Source organism: Cricetulus griseus, assembly GCF_003668045.3.
Source record: "Cricetulus griseus strain 17A/GY chromosome 1 unlocalized genomic scaffold, alternate assembly CriGri-PICRH-1.0 chr1_0, whole genome shotgun sequence".
NCBI classification, from domain to species: Eukaryota; Metazoa; Chordata; class Mammalia; order Rodentia; family Cricetidae; genus Cricetulus; species Cricetulus griseus.
The window spans coordinates 171965935-171981735 of record NW_023276806.1 but is presented as its reverse complement, the minus strand read 5'-3'; the positions used below and the strand labels follow the sequence as shown (position 1 = coordinate 171981735).

At 39.4% G+C, this 15801-nt stretch overlaps 1 protein-coding gene across 1 annotated transcript in view; it reads right to left on the bottom strand.

The window, feature by feature from the left end:
• Positions 1-3033: 3033 nt before the first annotated feature.
• Orc5 (origin recognition complex subunit 5) overlaps positions 3034-15801 on the bottom strand; it is a 50143-nt gene continuing 37375 nt past the window's right edge. The window contains exons 13-14 of the mRNA NM_001271426.1: positions 9193-9305; positions 3034-3841 (exon numbers count right to left, since the gene is read on the bottom strand). Of these exons, the coding sequence (NP_001258355.1) occupies positions 3796-3841; positions 9193-9305 (159 nt within the window). The 3' untranslated portion in view covers positions 3034-3795. The remainder of the gene's footprint in view (positions 3842-9192; positions 9306-15801) is intronic.

Below are 15801 nucleotides of genomic sequence, written 5' to 3'. Positions count from 1 at the left end.
GACCTTAAATCCAATCTGATAGTGACTGGTTACTTTCATAAGCTTTGTACCACAATAACATGAATGTGTCTTGCAGGCATACTGACATTGTAGACCAAAGGGTTTGTAGCTGGCTTGGTGTTTACATTTCTCCTCTGATAGCATGCAGAATACCTTCCAGTACTATGAACACTAACTAGTCAGTACAAGTGAAGGCTCTAGGTAGGCAACCGCTTGGCTACTGTGTTTAAAGAGTTATGTAAGTGTTGTCTTCAGGAACAGGGACTTTTCATCAGTTTGTGGAGGGCCTTGGCAATAGCCTAGGTTGTTCAGGGGTTTGTACGTGGTCGTTTTGGTCAATAACTCAATTAGATGTAACCCTTCCTGGTACTGGAGGTTTCACTTAGTGGTAAGAGATGTCTAGTTGGGGCTTTGTCTCACCCATTATTTGGTGATTAATTTTGCTACAGAATGTGTATTTTACCATATTTAACAACATCTCTAGCCTCTCTGTTTCCCTTTGATCCAACTGGACAACCTAAAACATCTCTAGAAATGCTAAATGTTTCCTGGCAGGCAAATTTGCCCCCACTGGAAAAAAAAGTGCTTTCACTATATGAAGTTATTTAATCATGTGAACCAACTCTGTGAGGTAAACTATATTCTCCAATGATTATCAGTCAGCTTTGTATTACTGTAATAAAAGACCAAAAATGGCCAATTCAAAAGAAAAAGGGTTTATTATAGTGAAGGGTCCGGCTCCCCATTTCGGCAGCCATAACAGCTTGTCTGACCTTGTCTTAGTCACTAGAAAGTCAGATCCCTGCCTCATGGCTAGGAACCAATCAGAAATTAGCTGGTGGCGCTATGCTTTACGACACTGGGTGTGATTTACGGCACTGGGTGTGATTTATGGACAAGTGCACAGCAATGACGCGAGGAGCATAGCAACCACCCTGGGAGGGCCTATGGGCCATAACAACCAGTTGGCCAACCAACTCAGGGCAAGCCCTCCAAGCCTGGAGGCACACCAATCCTGAGCCTGTGCGTACCCCTAGACACTCCCCTTACACTGCCCTACAAGATCTCTCGGCATCCGGTTTAAACTGCCTTTTGTAGCCATCCGCCATGGTAGGTGGACGAAAGACCTGAGCTAACATGGGGTTAGCTCGTTAAATTACAATAAAGCCTCATGCTGTTTGCATCAAGCTCTCGAATCTGCCTGGTGATTGGGGTGACCGAGGTCCTTGGCCTGGGACTCCAGATACCTGAGTTTTCCGGGGGTCTAACAATATCACAGTTTGAGAGTTTTGACTCAGAGTTTAAATCTTGTGGCCCAATTGCTTTGTTATTCGTGGCTGAGAGTATACTAAAGAAGGGAATGTGTGGTAAAGGAAGTCACTCACTCATGACAACCAAGACTCAAAGACAGAGAAGGGGTTAGAATCCTAGTATCACCTTCAAGATCATACTTTCAGTGACCTAACTTCCTCCCACAATGCTGAAGATTAAAGGCTCCACTATCTTGCAGTAGTGCTTCTGGCTGGAGACTAAGCTTTTAATGTTATGTGTGATACCCCAACCCTGGCTTTGAGAAGACAAGAGGCCAAGACTAGGGCCACAAATCCACAGTGATAGCTAGCTGGCTCAAGGCAGTCACACTTCATGATTTCAGGGCAAGTCTTAACTGCTGCTTTATTATGGAGAAATGCTCCTTTTGTGACTTTCAGGCTTAATGAAGTATGGCCTCCAGTGACATTGCCCTTTCAAAACAGTTGAAAAGAACTTCCCCATCTATGAAGGCTGGTCTGGGAAGGAGGAAAAGGGAGGGTGACCTTTAACTGTGTGGCCTGGCTCTTGGTAAATTAAGGAATGTATTAAGTTAAAGATTCACATAAGAAAGCCTAAAAATCCACAGCTTTGTAACTTTCAACATTACCACCTACAATACTTTTAGACTAGACCAAGGTAGATAGTATAATGTAAATCGCCTCCTCTCTTAACAGAAGTTATCTGGCTTACCAGCTAGCATGATTCTCACTGTTAGATTTATCCCTGCAATTAGAGAAATAAATCTTCCAAAGAGAAGATTTCATTTGCAGATGGCCCTTGTTAAAATGCTAATATACATATTAAGCTCTATTAGTCTTCATTTAAATAAACTGATCACATTACTGAGTCATTTAGCAAAGCTATTAGAAAGTAAATTACAAAATAGCAAACTTCTGAAGGCCCAGTCAGGGCAGGGAGACATTATTAGGGTACTGGCAGAGGAGAGCTACTTCTAGGGCTAGCAATACGGTGTGAGAGGATTCCGGACAGGAAATGTGCTGTGTGGGAGACAGGAAAGCAGCTGCCAAGAGGAGCAATGGCATCTCCCACCAGAAACCCCACCCCTTTCTCTTCTTATCCTGTTTCTTATCTGCTAATTGCTCTCAATTCTGGTAATCTGTTTTACCTCACACTTCAGCTTGATCATGATAGGCCTAGCCAAATAGGAGGAGCCCAAACCAGGTGTCCCAGGAGGCTCTGGTATGAACAGTGTCCTACAGGACTGTCTGTTTTCCCCTGATCTCTGCACTTGGACACCCAAGTGGGGCTCTGTCCTGTGCTCAGCTCTCCCCTGGTCTTCACCTACCATCCCAGGAAGCACAGAAACAACTTCCTGGAAGAGAATGATGAATCACACTCCTTGGCAGTGGGTGGTACCCTTCTGACTGGAAAGTTCCTATCTGACACAGGAAGGCAAAAAGCAATTTCGCTCCTCCTGTTTCTACTTCTTACCTCAGAATAAAAGTGAGAGGGCAATGACGTTTTTTTTTTTCTGAACAAGAAAAGTGTCAGAACATCATTACATAAAATGGCTTCCTACCTAGGAATGCCGACTGTGAGGATTTTTCTTCAAAAAATGAAATAGAGTAAAATGACATCAGAATTTAAATTATAATTAAGTACTTTAAACCCATTCAGTGTTTAAGTATTCAATGATAACAGGAAACTAGTTTAAAAATATGAACAAGTAAGGCAGTAAGAACCAAAGCACACGACTAATGTAAGCGGAAGGATTTTATTGTGGAGCTCTCAAAAGCCAACAATTTAAAGAAAAGAAAAAAGAAGGAGGGAGGGAGCAAATGAAGGAAGGAAAACAAAATGCTGATAAAAAGCCAGCTTGGGTGGTTAACTGTGGGAGTGAGCAGAGAAGCCTCTCTTACATAAGTGTTAGCAAGCAGAGCTAGACAGAAATCTGGTGTGTGTACATCTCAACAGAATGCCTTGTATTTGAGAAAATTAGGATAAAAAGATAAGCATACACAGCTTAGATCTTAAAAAAAATAACATATATTTTGCAATGATGATCTTTTAAAATAGTGGCCTTAGGAAATCTGCTTTGGCAAGAAACTACAGAGGCTCCTGTGGAGAGGAAGTGAAAAGGCTGGGCATATAAACAAGGGCTGCTGGCACATCCACAGCACAGGGGATAGTTCAGAGAGCAGAACAGAGTCCTAAGTAAATGGGTTTCAGGCAATTTCAGTGTTAAGATAACATCATTAAGAGCAGAACAGATTGTGCTCAAACCCTGCTGTTTATAATTAACACGTTGCTTCCAAATACTCCGGGGCCCCTGGTAAATAGTCTTCTGCTCACATCTACCCAGACCAATCAGAGTGTTTTCATCAAGTTCCATGCTGGGCCAGCACCTGTTTGGACAAATCCAATAGAGCCAAAGAACTCCTTTCCCTGGCCAGCTAAGTAGTTGGATGAACACAGCTTGGCTTAGTCATTGTCACAGTGTCCATATGGCTTTGAAGCTTGTTTTCACAAGAAATCATACAAGTATTTTATTATGTCAAAGTTCACAGTCCTAGAAACAAAAACAGACAGTATGAGCATCCTCGGTGTGTTAGCCTCCTCAGTGTTAGCATCCTCATTTTACTGCTGAGCTCTGTATGAGTGCAGAGCATGAGGGCAGTTGTCTACAACTGGACGGTGCTGTCAGATGACCAGGGTAGAGATGGCACCAATTTTTAAAATATAACTAAACACACACTTTTAAAACCATTTTTGACCACACAGAAAGTTACTTAAAAAAGTTAGAGCTACTCAACATTCTGTATTTGAACTATACTGCAGAAAGTTTAGATTTTATGTGAAAGACACTTGCTTTCTGCCTAATAATCGGAATAAAGTAATTAGAGATGCAAAAGTATTTAAATCTTGTTTGCTTCAGAACATTGTTTATCTTCCAAAACAACACCTGTTTTATCATCACATAACGCACAGCTCATCTGTCCTCATTTGTAGCTTTCGTTATCTTCAGTCTTTTAACAGCAGCTGACCTGTATGCACATTTCAACTAAATCTGTATGATCCAAGAATATGATACAACAAACAATGGCAATGTATATTTTTATACTCTGATGGCAGGCAGAATAAAATAACAGAGGGAGAGACATATAATTATTTTCCTTTTTCCAAACTCATTCTTCACTATAAATATTCAGACTCGGAGGTTTATTATTTGTCTAAATGGTCAAAATAATTAGATATAATGATCTAGCAGTAAGTATAAAATTAAACCTTAAGTATTCAGTTCTGCAAAAATAATCATCCATGTGAGAATAGCCTCTTAGAGTCACTAATTGCTCATTCCTATTTATTAAACTATCACCAATTATTCTTTTTGTCTATCATCTTACAATACACTTCTAAAACAGTTTCTACACAAATGACTGACATACCAAATATTTTTTAAAAATATGAATGGGGAACTATAGACACTGCTTTTGAAAACACATTTAAAAATAGCTCAAACTGTGAGATGCTCTGCCTACTGTGGTACCCAACATTAGATTGAAAAATGTCTTTCATTGTAACAGCACCTCCCTGAAAAGACACACCAGCGCTTTCTAAGTAGCATAAGATACCCTGTCAACATCAGCAGTGCCAAGACTACCAAAAAGATGATCACCTAAACTAAGATTTCTTTTGCACAAAGACATCACAACACTGCTCTGTTTTCATGCCCTTCTTTCACTTCCTTCTCAAATTTATTGGCAATAAAGTCCCTACAAAAATGATTTTAAAAAAAGAAAAAAACAAACAAGCAAACAAAAAAACTGTTTTCAGCCAGTAATCTGACTTATCAAAAGTTGTGAGAGAAAACAGATATAGCAGGCTACATTTTTTCATAATGAAGAGCATTCTATTTGTACACCTCTCTGAACACATTCCCTCTGATGGCTTTGGATTGTAAGGTTATAAAGCAACAAAGGAAATGAATTTAATGCCTTTTTTCTGTTTTGGTCCTAGGTAAAAACAAAAAGCATCAAAGAAATTAAGAACAACGTAAATTCCAACATTAGGAGGATCTCTATATTCCAAAGCCTTATTCGATGGACTACTGCATAGTGTATAAAATGATCAATATGAATCTACAATACTAAGAATATATAGAGAGAACACAGAATCACAACTATGTTGTAGTAATGACTAAAATGCATAAACAAATGAAAACAGGTATATGTGATAGGATTCTTTTATGTGTTTCAGTAATAATGTGTATGGCTATGGCACAGTTTATGCAATAAAATGCTAACAGAATAAATGGTATGATTTAAACACCCTAAGCAACTTAAAAGCATTCATTTGTAGATGAACTGTATTTCATGTCTCTGTCAGTAAGCCAGCCCCAAGGAAATCAAATCATCATATTGTATAATTTCCTTTTCTTAACGATTTTTTTTTAGGAATGGGTAATGGCTCAGTGGTTAAAAATGTGCACTGCTCTTGCAAAGGACCAGAGTTAGAGTTCCAGCACCCACACCTGGTGGCTCACAATTGCCTGCATTTCTGCTTTCAGGGAGAGCCAATATAAAAATAACAGATTCATATGTAGTTCTCATAGAGCCCAGAAGAGGGCACAGAATGCCCTGAAATGGAAGTTACAGATAATTGTGAGCTGCTTGCTATGCAGTCATGTGGGTGCTGCAAGCCAAAGTCAGGTCCTCTTGCAAGAGCAGAAAATGCTGTTAACCACCAGGGTCCCTAAGAATTTTACAACTGGATAACGACGAAGTGACCAGGGAACTGAATGTGTAAGAGCAGCACTTTACGCTGCATTTACTAACCAAGGTGTCCATTTACTTCTACAGTTCCCCCAGCCCTCAAGAGACTGACCCCCATAAACAGCTTCTGAAGCAAGTCTGAATTCGACAGCACAACCACACTGTATACAACCACAGTCACTGCCTTCTAGGACAAACACCCACTTTAAAGAAAGCTTTGATTGATACAACTGTACAACTGCAATTGCTTTTGATCTTTCTTGAGTTTAGATACATATTAAATGCATACAAATACAATTTTAGCCTCCAAATAACATTTACTGAGTGCAAGAGGTTCTGTTTCCTACAAAACACTATTTTTTCAAGTAAGCAGCTAGAAAGAAATAGGAGAAGTACAATGTGGATGACGACTTCTCCTAATTCTTTTTGTATGTGTGTGGAATATATGTGTGTGTGCAGGTTTGCATGTATATAAGTGTACATATGCTTACAAAATGCACATGGAGACCTGAGGTTGACTCTGTGTCTCCCTTACCAGTTTCCACTTTACTCACTGAGGCAAAATCAGTTGCTAAATCTGGACCTCCCCAATCCTAGCTAGTTTAGCTGCCAGCTCTACCCAGACATCCTATCCCTGCCTCCAGTGTGCTGGGACACAGGCAAGCTGCCACATCCGGCTAGCCTTAACCTGGGTTCTGGTGGTCTGATCTCTGCCCTTAGCTTGCATAGACAGGTTTTAGTCACTGTGCAGTCTTCGTAGCCCTCCTAGGGGTAATTCTTAGATCAGAATTGAGACCAACAGAACTAATCATGTAACATACACTTAAGGATTTAGTTCCGTCTCTATTTCTTTATCTACTCATGTGTCAATCCTTTTTACTCACTGAAAAGCTTTTTCTCATGCTTTCTTACTATGTAGGGAGTTTTGAGTTTGGCTTCTTTTAGAAATCTGTTTCTTAGAAAAAAAGGAAACTAAACAAGTACACACACACACACACACACACACACACACACACACACACACAAAAACAACTTCATTTCACAACCTTGAGACATCTTGCAGCGCTTCCCACTGTGGAGACCTATACATACCTACCTTTCATCTCACAGTAAGACCATTCCACGGACAACTCACAAAAGCTACTTGGAGGTAAGTTCTCTTCACTCTCAAATTCTGATTCTTTTTGGGAAGCACTTACTGGTGGCTTTTCTAAGCAAACCTTTCCACTGCTCTGGTCCTCTATGTCCTCACTGAATTTCCTTTCTCTCATTCTGGGAATCAAAACATGGGTCTCCCAGAAGGGCAGTTTTCTCTTCAGTTCATGCTAATGAAGGTCAGTTTCTCCACTATATGCCAGACAGTTCACTCTAGTGAAGTTGGTGTCCTTGTGTAAAAACCTGCCCCCCAGTTACCACCCTTCTCTCTACCTGATTACCATTTCCTAGTCACTGAATAAATTTAGCATCTTTAGTTTGCAAATTTAGTACTTTAGTTTGCTTTGCATCCTAAGAAAGACCTGTAAATTCACTACATATTTGTGGTTTTATCTCTAATAAATATACTCAGAAATATTCTACCTCTCAAAACATACTCTCTAAGATATTATTTGTTCCATTTCAGGTATCTGGGACAACTAGGGATAATTAGATTACAAACCCCTTTATTTTATTCTGACCTACAGATATTGAGTGTCTATGTGCTAGACATAAAACTTTTGGTTCCTGGCTGGTTTGCCTTCCTTTCTGTCCAGTTCTGACTCCGTGGCTCATCATGAATTCATTTGCTAGCATCTACTGAACTCATCTGGCAAAACCCCAATATTATGTGATTTCAATTATTATTCTTTGCAGCCCTGGAATCTAGCATATGGAATGCTGCTGGAAAAGATCACAGGTTTCACAGACTGATGCCACCGTAAATTCAAGGCTAAGAATTTCAAGCCCTCTCATCACGTAGCTTTTCCCTGTGAGCACTAGCTTCCATGTACACAACCGGTGATGTCAACAGCACACACTTTTCTCAAGCTGTTACTAGTTCTGCCTTCTCTTTCATGGAGAAAGCAGAAGAATTCAGTGAGAATTCCCCGACTTTCTGCTGACAAAGTCAGCACCTGATGCTATGACATTCTGTCCCATCCTGGGCTCTTTCAACTCCCAGGCCAGGCTTACACAGTGCTGCAAAGATTTTGATTTAAATCCTTCTTTTTGTTTTGTACAATTAACTTTCCTCTGTTTTTCCTTCAGCATTTAAATATATTCATATTTTCAAAACAAAACTAACAACTAAACACACACATGCTGCAGCTACATCATACTTGTTTCTGTATCTCGAAAAGCCTACAGTGGGATCATGGATGTTAAGTGCATAAAAGAACAAAAGCTAAACTTGTGCTTGCTACATCTACTTTCTTATCCACCCTATTTAAGTGGACTGGAATGTGCAATACCCTGTCACAATGGAGAAGTCTGCCAGACACACTGTGGCCTATGGGCTGAAGATGGATGCCCCAACGTTAAAGAGGAACTTTGGGTGACTGTCCAGTCTGGGAGCCTGAAGCAGGCGAGTAATGAAGCATATGCAGGACACCAGTCTTGAAGCTGGGGCAGGGCAGTTCGAAGAGTCAACAAGGACGAGGTGGTCCCTGAAATGATCTTGTAAAATGAAATAGTCCTGAAGGGTTTGACTTGGAGAGAAGAAATTGCCGCCACTAGATAGCTGCAGGGACAGTAGCATATACCCAGAGTCAAGTTTTAGTTAAGGAAGTAAGGAATAGAATTGGGAGACAGTTTTAGCACACGGAATGGAAAGAGAAACAGGTCAAGTCAGCACAAAAGAAGCATCAAATCTTACCCAAGAGTAAAAGAGAGATGTGGAAACAGGGTGTGCTTGCTGTCTAACGTGTCATGTTTCAAAACATATGAACTTTCAATAATTTCATTTCTGGCATCTAACATACTAGCTACTACTTCTAATTTTACATCATTAGTAAACTTGATTAGAGGGTGTTACAACTGAACTTTTTCATTCTTGACACTTAAATGATCTTTTCTTGTTTAAATGACTTTATTATATTAGAAAGGACAGTCTTATTTAGCATATTATCTGCATAACCATGATATTTTGCATTAGTAGACAATCTTAACTTACCGCGCAATAGCTCTGATGAAATCTAGAGAAACTGTGCATTTGTACTTTGGTCCATCAAGCTGATCGTCGTGACCAACTATGGTTAGCAGTTGTAGAGTCACTAGGGAGGTAATCTAAAATTGAAATGATATTTTTATGAGAAAATTTAATGAGATCAAATGATACCTGTATACAGTGCTACTAATAAAGACATAAATGAATCCACAAAGAATACAAGTATTTTAAAATTTGTACACACAAATTTGTGCGTATGTTAAAAAACTTAGTTAACAATGAAGGGTACTCATTAGGCCTAGTTTGTTAACAGATAATTCAAAATATTTATAGCATTTTCTCATGTAAACATTGCACACTCGCATGTAGAGACCAAAGATAGATTTAAGTATTTTTTGTTTGTTTTGGTTTTGTTTTTGTTGAGACAGGGTCTCTCCTCTTAGAACCCAAGACTCATCAGTTTGGCTACGTTAGTAGGCTAGTGAGCACCAAAGATCTGCCTGTTTCTTTCTCCTAGGCTCTGAGATCACAAATGTGTGCCATCAAGCTCTGCTGTTCACGTGTCTGAAGATGATCAAATCCAGGTCCTCATACTCGCAAGTACTTTCTTAAAGATGAAACACATGGCAGATATTTCTACACAGGGAAGCTCCTCTGACCGCTCCAGCACACATGTATAGGCATGCATAAGACAGGTGAGGCTGTTTTCCCATCCAGTTCTTCAGGAGTCAGTGACAACTCTGACACCCAAGAAAGAGACACAAAAAAGAGCATTCAAACTGATTTATACAGCCTCTAGTTCCAGCAAGAAAAGCAACAGAGAACGGTATATAGCCTATAAATTAACATCTTAGAAGGATTTAATCTTTGTTGGGAGAAAAGCTCCCTAAAAACAACAAAACGTACTCTGCTTGAACAGTGCAATCTATTTTTAACACTGTCTAGATTACAGAATGCTTGTCATTCAATTGAGTTTTGAATTACCCTGATCATATTTCATAATCAAATACTAACAAAGGCTTACAGGGTTTGGAAAATATCCACAGAAGAAATTTTCAGTTCCAGCAGATGACAGATTCTGATACCCTGCTTCTCCCTGTTGAGTACAGCTAGAAACCAGGATATAAGGGTCAACCAAGGAAGGGCTCAGAAAGGACAAAGGACAGTGACAATACAGGGACACCAGGCCTCAAGGAGCAATACAAATGGGAAAAGTTGGAAATTCTTTGTCCAACAGTAAAAAGGAAGCCAGGTCTAGCACAGCTGGTGTGCGCGCCAGGAACAAGGTTTCTGGCCAGCCTTATTCTCCCTATGGATGGAAGACAGGACTGTGAAAATGAACTGATAAGTCTGTGTCTGGCAAAACTATCATTGCAAATGAAGTGGAAACAGACATTCTTAAAAAAGAGAGAATTAGAGAATCTGCCACTGGCAGACCTACCTTTAAAGAAAAGCCAAGGGAAATTCTTTAAACAAAAGTTTAAAAAGAGCATTAAGCATCAAAAAGAAAAACAACAACAAAGCGCAGATAGGTAGAAAATGCAACATCTCTTCGTGAGTCTAATATCTGATTAAAAATTGTGTAGCTGGAATTTTCTTTGGGCTTTTGACCAGCTCCCAAATAAAGACATGCAGACTTATAAAAGCTTGGCCTTAGCTCAGGCTTGTCCCACTAGCTCTCTTAATTTAACCTGTTTCTATTTATCTATGTTTTGCGTTGGGGCCTTTATCTTTCATTCTGTATGTCCTGCTTTCTCTGTGCCTGGCTTGCTGGCCCTTGGTGTTTCTCTCTCTCCCTGTCTCTCTCAAGCCCAGATTCCTCCTCTTACTTATTCTCTCTGCCCAGAAGTCTCGCCTATAACTCCTGACTAGCTATTGGCCTTTTAGCTTTTTATTAGACCAATCAGGTGCCGTAGGCAGGCAAGGTAAACAAATACACCATATCTTTACATAGTTAAACAAATATTCCATTGCACAACAAAATTCTAACAGCATCGTATATTCAAGGGTATGCTATAAAGACCTAAGTAGAAGAGCAAGTCAAGAGCTTCATATAAAACCCTGCACACCAAATTTCAGAGTAGCTTCAGTTATAAAAGTCAAAACAACAGCCTCCACCAACTACCTCCAAACTAAAAGACTTTAAATAACTTCTATGTCTAATGGGCTAATGTTCAAACCCTGGTACAGTCACATCATAGAGTACTAAGGAATAAAAACAAAGGGGGCTGCGGAGACTGCTCAGTGGGTAAGGTGTTTGCTTAGCAAGCATAAGGGACCTGAGACATAGTTAGGATTCCCCAGCACCCACATAAAAAGCTGGCATGGCAATGTGCACTTGCAATCCCATCTCTGGGGAATGTGAAGGCAGGTGGATCCCAAGAGCTTGAGGGCTAGTCACCTGGTAAGAGATCTTGCCTCAGCAAATAAGGAAGACTCCTAACATGGACTTCTTGAATGCACACCTGTACACAGGCACAAACAAACTACTGAAACATGGAAGGTGGACCTCAGCTACCATAGACTGGGGAAGAAAAAGAAGATTTAAGGGTACAGCTATCAATAGGGTAGGTAGATCCTTAAGATGATGAAAATGGTTTGTACCTTGATTGTGGTGATAAATATGCAAACCTACAGAGGGAAAAAAAATTCCTTAACCAAAGATGCAGAGATGTACTTAAAGATGAGTAGATGCAGGGGTTGGAGGAGTAGCTTGGTGGTTTGATCCTCAGTACCAAAACAAAACAAATTTTAAAAAACAATACCTCTGCTTCTTAAACAACAGCAACAAGCCAAAACAACCCCAAACACACAGAAAGTGATTACATGGAGAGTGGGGAAACTGGAGTAAGATCAGCAGACTGCACCAATGCCAACTTCTTGACTGTGATACTTTTAGCTGGACATTTTGCAAAATGTCCCTGTCAGGGGGACACTAGTGTAGGGCACATGGGAAGACAGGGTCTGGATCATTCCTCAAGACCAAATCAAGGGCATAAACAGAGACAGAGACACAGAGAAGGAGCTAAGAGAACTACCTACTAATATTAGTAAGCATGGGATATTAGCAGTGTGGAAAATGGATTGGAACACTTATCTAGGGTCTCTGAAGCTCCTGTGCGAGGCACCTAAATTTCTCTAGGCCTCATAATTTCTTCTAATTAGGTATTAAAAACAGTTCCTTTTTCCAGATTCAGGAACATCCAACAAGGTTAGTGAGCTGCTGATGATAACTGAATGAAGAGCAGAAGAGTATGGAATGCAACTGGTTCCAATGTCTGGTATCTTACTCATCAGTCTCTACCTTACTCCTTTGAGACAGGATCTCTCACTGAACCTGGAGGTAGGCCGGTTGCTGAAAAGCCCCAATATTCCTCCTGTCTCAATCCCAACTGTGTAGGGGCTGTATGTGCTTGTATGACCACACCCATCTTTTGCACAGGCGCTGCCATCTGAACTTAGGTTTTCTTGCTAGCACAACACATGCTCTCAGCCCCTAAACCATGCTCCAGACGTAAATGTCTTACTTTACCTCTTATATGCTTAACTGTGTTGCCACCCATGGTTTTCCTCAAAATGAAAATTCTGTCTTTTCCCCCTCAGTTCAGGGATATAAAAAAAAGTCTACAAATTAAAAGCATCTTGCTAACAAAATAAATAGTATTCACCTGGCTATTTTGGAATCTGGGCACTGTTTCTACTTTATTTTACCTTAGCTTAGAATAATTGGATTAAAAGCTGAAGTGTTCTATTATTTGCTGTGTCATGGTTCAACAGCCAAACCAAGCACAAAAAGACAGATACTGAATGTTCCTTATATATAAAAGCTAGAAATTTGATTTTGCAAAATTTGATTTTGCAAAAGTAGAATGTAGAATAAAAGTCGAATGATGCTAGGAAATACCAGAGGAAGTCAGAAAACAAGTACCAGCATCTAACGAGACAGGAGGTATGGCTTCATCACCACATGGCATGACTTCCTTTAACTAGCTCTTATAACATATATTTGCAAAGAAAATTTAAAAACGAAAATCTCTGTGTACAACATTTTTGACTTATGTCTTAAGTGGAGCCATGAGATATTTGCTTAGTTCATCTTCACTGTGTTATTTTTGTGTTCTTTGTTCTCATCCTGAGGGAAATGAGCTGATTATTTATATCTTAACAATAGGAGTTCATGTACCACAGTGAGGATTGTTTTCTTAATCTGAGAGGCAGTCACTAACAAGCTTCAGCTGGAAACGCTTAATGTAAAAACAGTGTGAACCTGTTCCTGGGCTAACAAACTGTTCTTCGTGCCAACAAAAGGAAATCAATTTACAACTGTAATTAATTTTTAGCAGGCTCATTATTTTTATACTTTTATAGGATGGTATATAGGTCAACTGATTTATGAGATAGTCCATATTCTAACTGTTTTGGAAAAACTATATGTTCCAAAACATATTAAATTATTTAAATAAACTTAACACAAAGTACCAGTGTATGAGTTCCTCGAAACTCCCAAAATATCATAATTGGTTTGGTATCAGAGGTGGTTTGTGCCATAAATTAGCTGATTGGCTTGGACTTTTATACACTTATACACACACACACACACACACACACACACACACACACACACACACACACACACACAGAGAGAGAGAGAGAGAGAGAGAGAGAGAGAGAGAGAGAGAGAGAGAGAGATCAAAGCACTACGAAGAGATGATGGGCAAATACTGTCAGAGAAGTTCAGTTTGAAACTGTCACTGTGTGATTGTTTACTTGTTTTATCTCCAAAAGGAGAAAGTTGCTCAGATAACAAAAATGGCATGTATTTTTATACAAAGGAACTTTGTATAAAAGAAATGCCTATAATCTCTGGAAATGGTTGGAAACCTTTAGTAGCTTGGAGGATCCAAAGCACAGACGAGGAGAATGGAAAGTCATTCTTTTAGGGACATTGTGCATGAAAAAGTCTACACATCCAGGGAAGCTGGAGAAAGACAGACAATAAATGGCAGCAATTAGGTGTGATGTGTGAGGTGTGAGATGAGTGAACAAACACCCAATTCCAGAGAAGGGATCAAAGCAATAGCAAACAGGGCAAAGTGTAGACGCACTGAGACGTGCCACTAAGGGGACAGACCTTGAAGCATCCACAGTGACAGAATTCTATATGCAGCAATACAAAGACAAGAGAAGTTAGTATGACATCAGAAACAGCTTACTGTGAATGGGATGGAGGAGAAACAGAGAGGCGAATATTGAGAAGACTGAGCAGAGACTTATAAAAAAGTTTCTGCAGTGGACAGTTGGTTCTTTAGATAGTATAACTCATTAAAAAGTGTAAGAAAAAAAAAAGAAAGAAAAGAAGAAGAAGAAGAAAAAAGATCCAACTCAGTTTGTGCTGGTGCCTTTAAAGTAGCCTCGAGACAAAGAGGCCAGGCAGGAGCTGGTGTAGGACTAAGATCTGAAGCCAATGACACAGGACAGCTGTAATGGTAATAAAAAGAATGGAGTATAGTTAATATTTAGGAGGAAAAGCATATTGGATATGGTCAATTAAACAGGATAAAAGAAAAACTCAGAAGTTATTTCCCATTTGTTAAAGTAAAATCTAGAAACATATTACTTTTTTACTAACAGTGTGTGGTGTTTTACACACACACACACACACACACAGAAGGTGAATGTATAGATTACCAGTTTTACTTTGTTAATATGCAAATTTGCTTATTTTTATGACCAGTTTTAAGATCGAAAGTTGAAACTCCACAGAAAAGTTTTAAGTAATGATCTGATTTATCATATCAGTAGAGGACATGTTTGGGATATTCAGATCAATAATTTGGATGGAGAACTTGAGATGTAGGCATATAAGAAGATAAGAGCTACACAGTCCATACACCATCAACATTTAAGCAGCACTTGAAAAGGGAGACAGCTATACAAGACAGTTCTAGATAAGCTCTCATTTTTATTCTGAAAAATCAGAGCTTGTTTAGCTACCATTCTAAGAATTCAACTCACCACATGCCAAATGCCTGATGTCGAGGGAGCAATTAGGTTCTACAAGTGACTTGAGCCCAAGAACCCTAATGTATCATCAAGGGAAAGGATAGTTTTCCTGCAGTAGCATATCTATGAATGGGCAGCAGCAGTCTGTGAATATGCTTGTGTTCTATGGATGCCTGGTGTGGCCAATCTCCTCCCAAGAGAATTCCAATGTGCTGTGCACTAACCTGTCAGGGGAAACCCCCTTAAGCAGGCCAATTCTTCTACTGTATGTTTATACGTATATACACAAAGTGCAAATGTAGCACTCGTTTCCATAGTGGAGATTATCACCAGTAAATTTTCCCCTAACCAGTACGTATTTAACTCCCTTTTCTCTTTAAAATTATCTAGTTCTAATATATAGATCTGTCTATACAGTCACTATATCAATAGTGTGGAATCTCTTAAATATGCATTTGCAAGAAAATATCCATACAAACTGTATTTTCGGCCAAAAATGTGCCATGTTAAATAAAATGTACCCATGTTCAATAACTCCCCCACCAAATATAAATAATGGGTACACATTTGGCTATTTATCAGAAGCAATACTATGTTTTGAAAAAAGTGGTG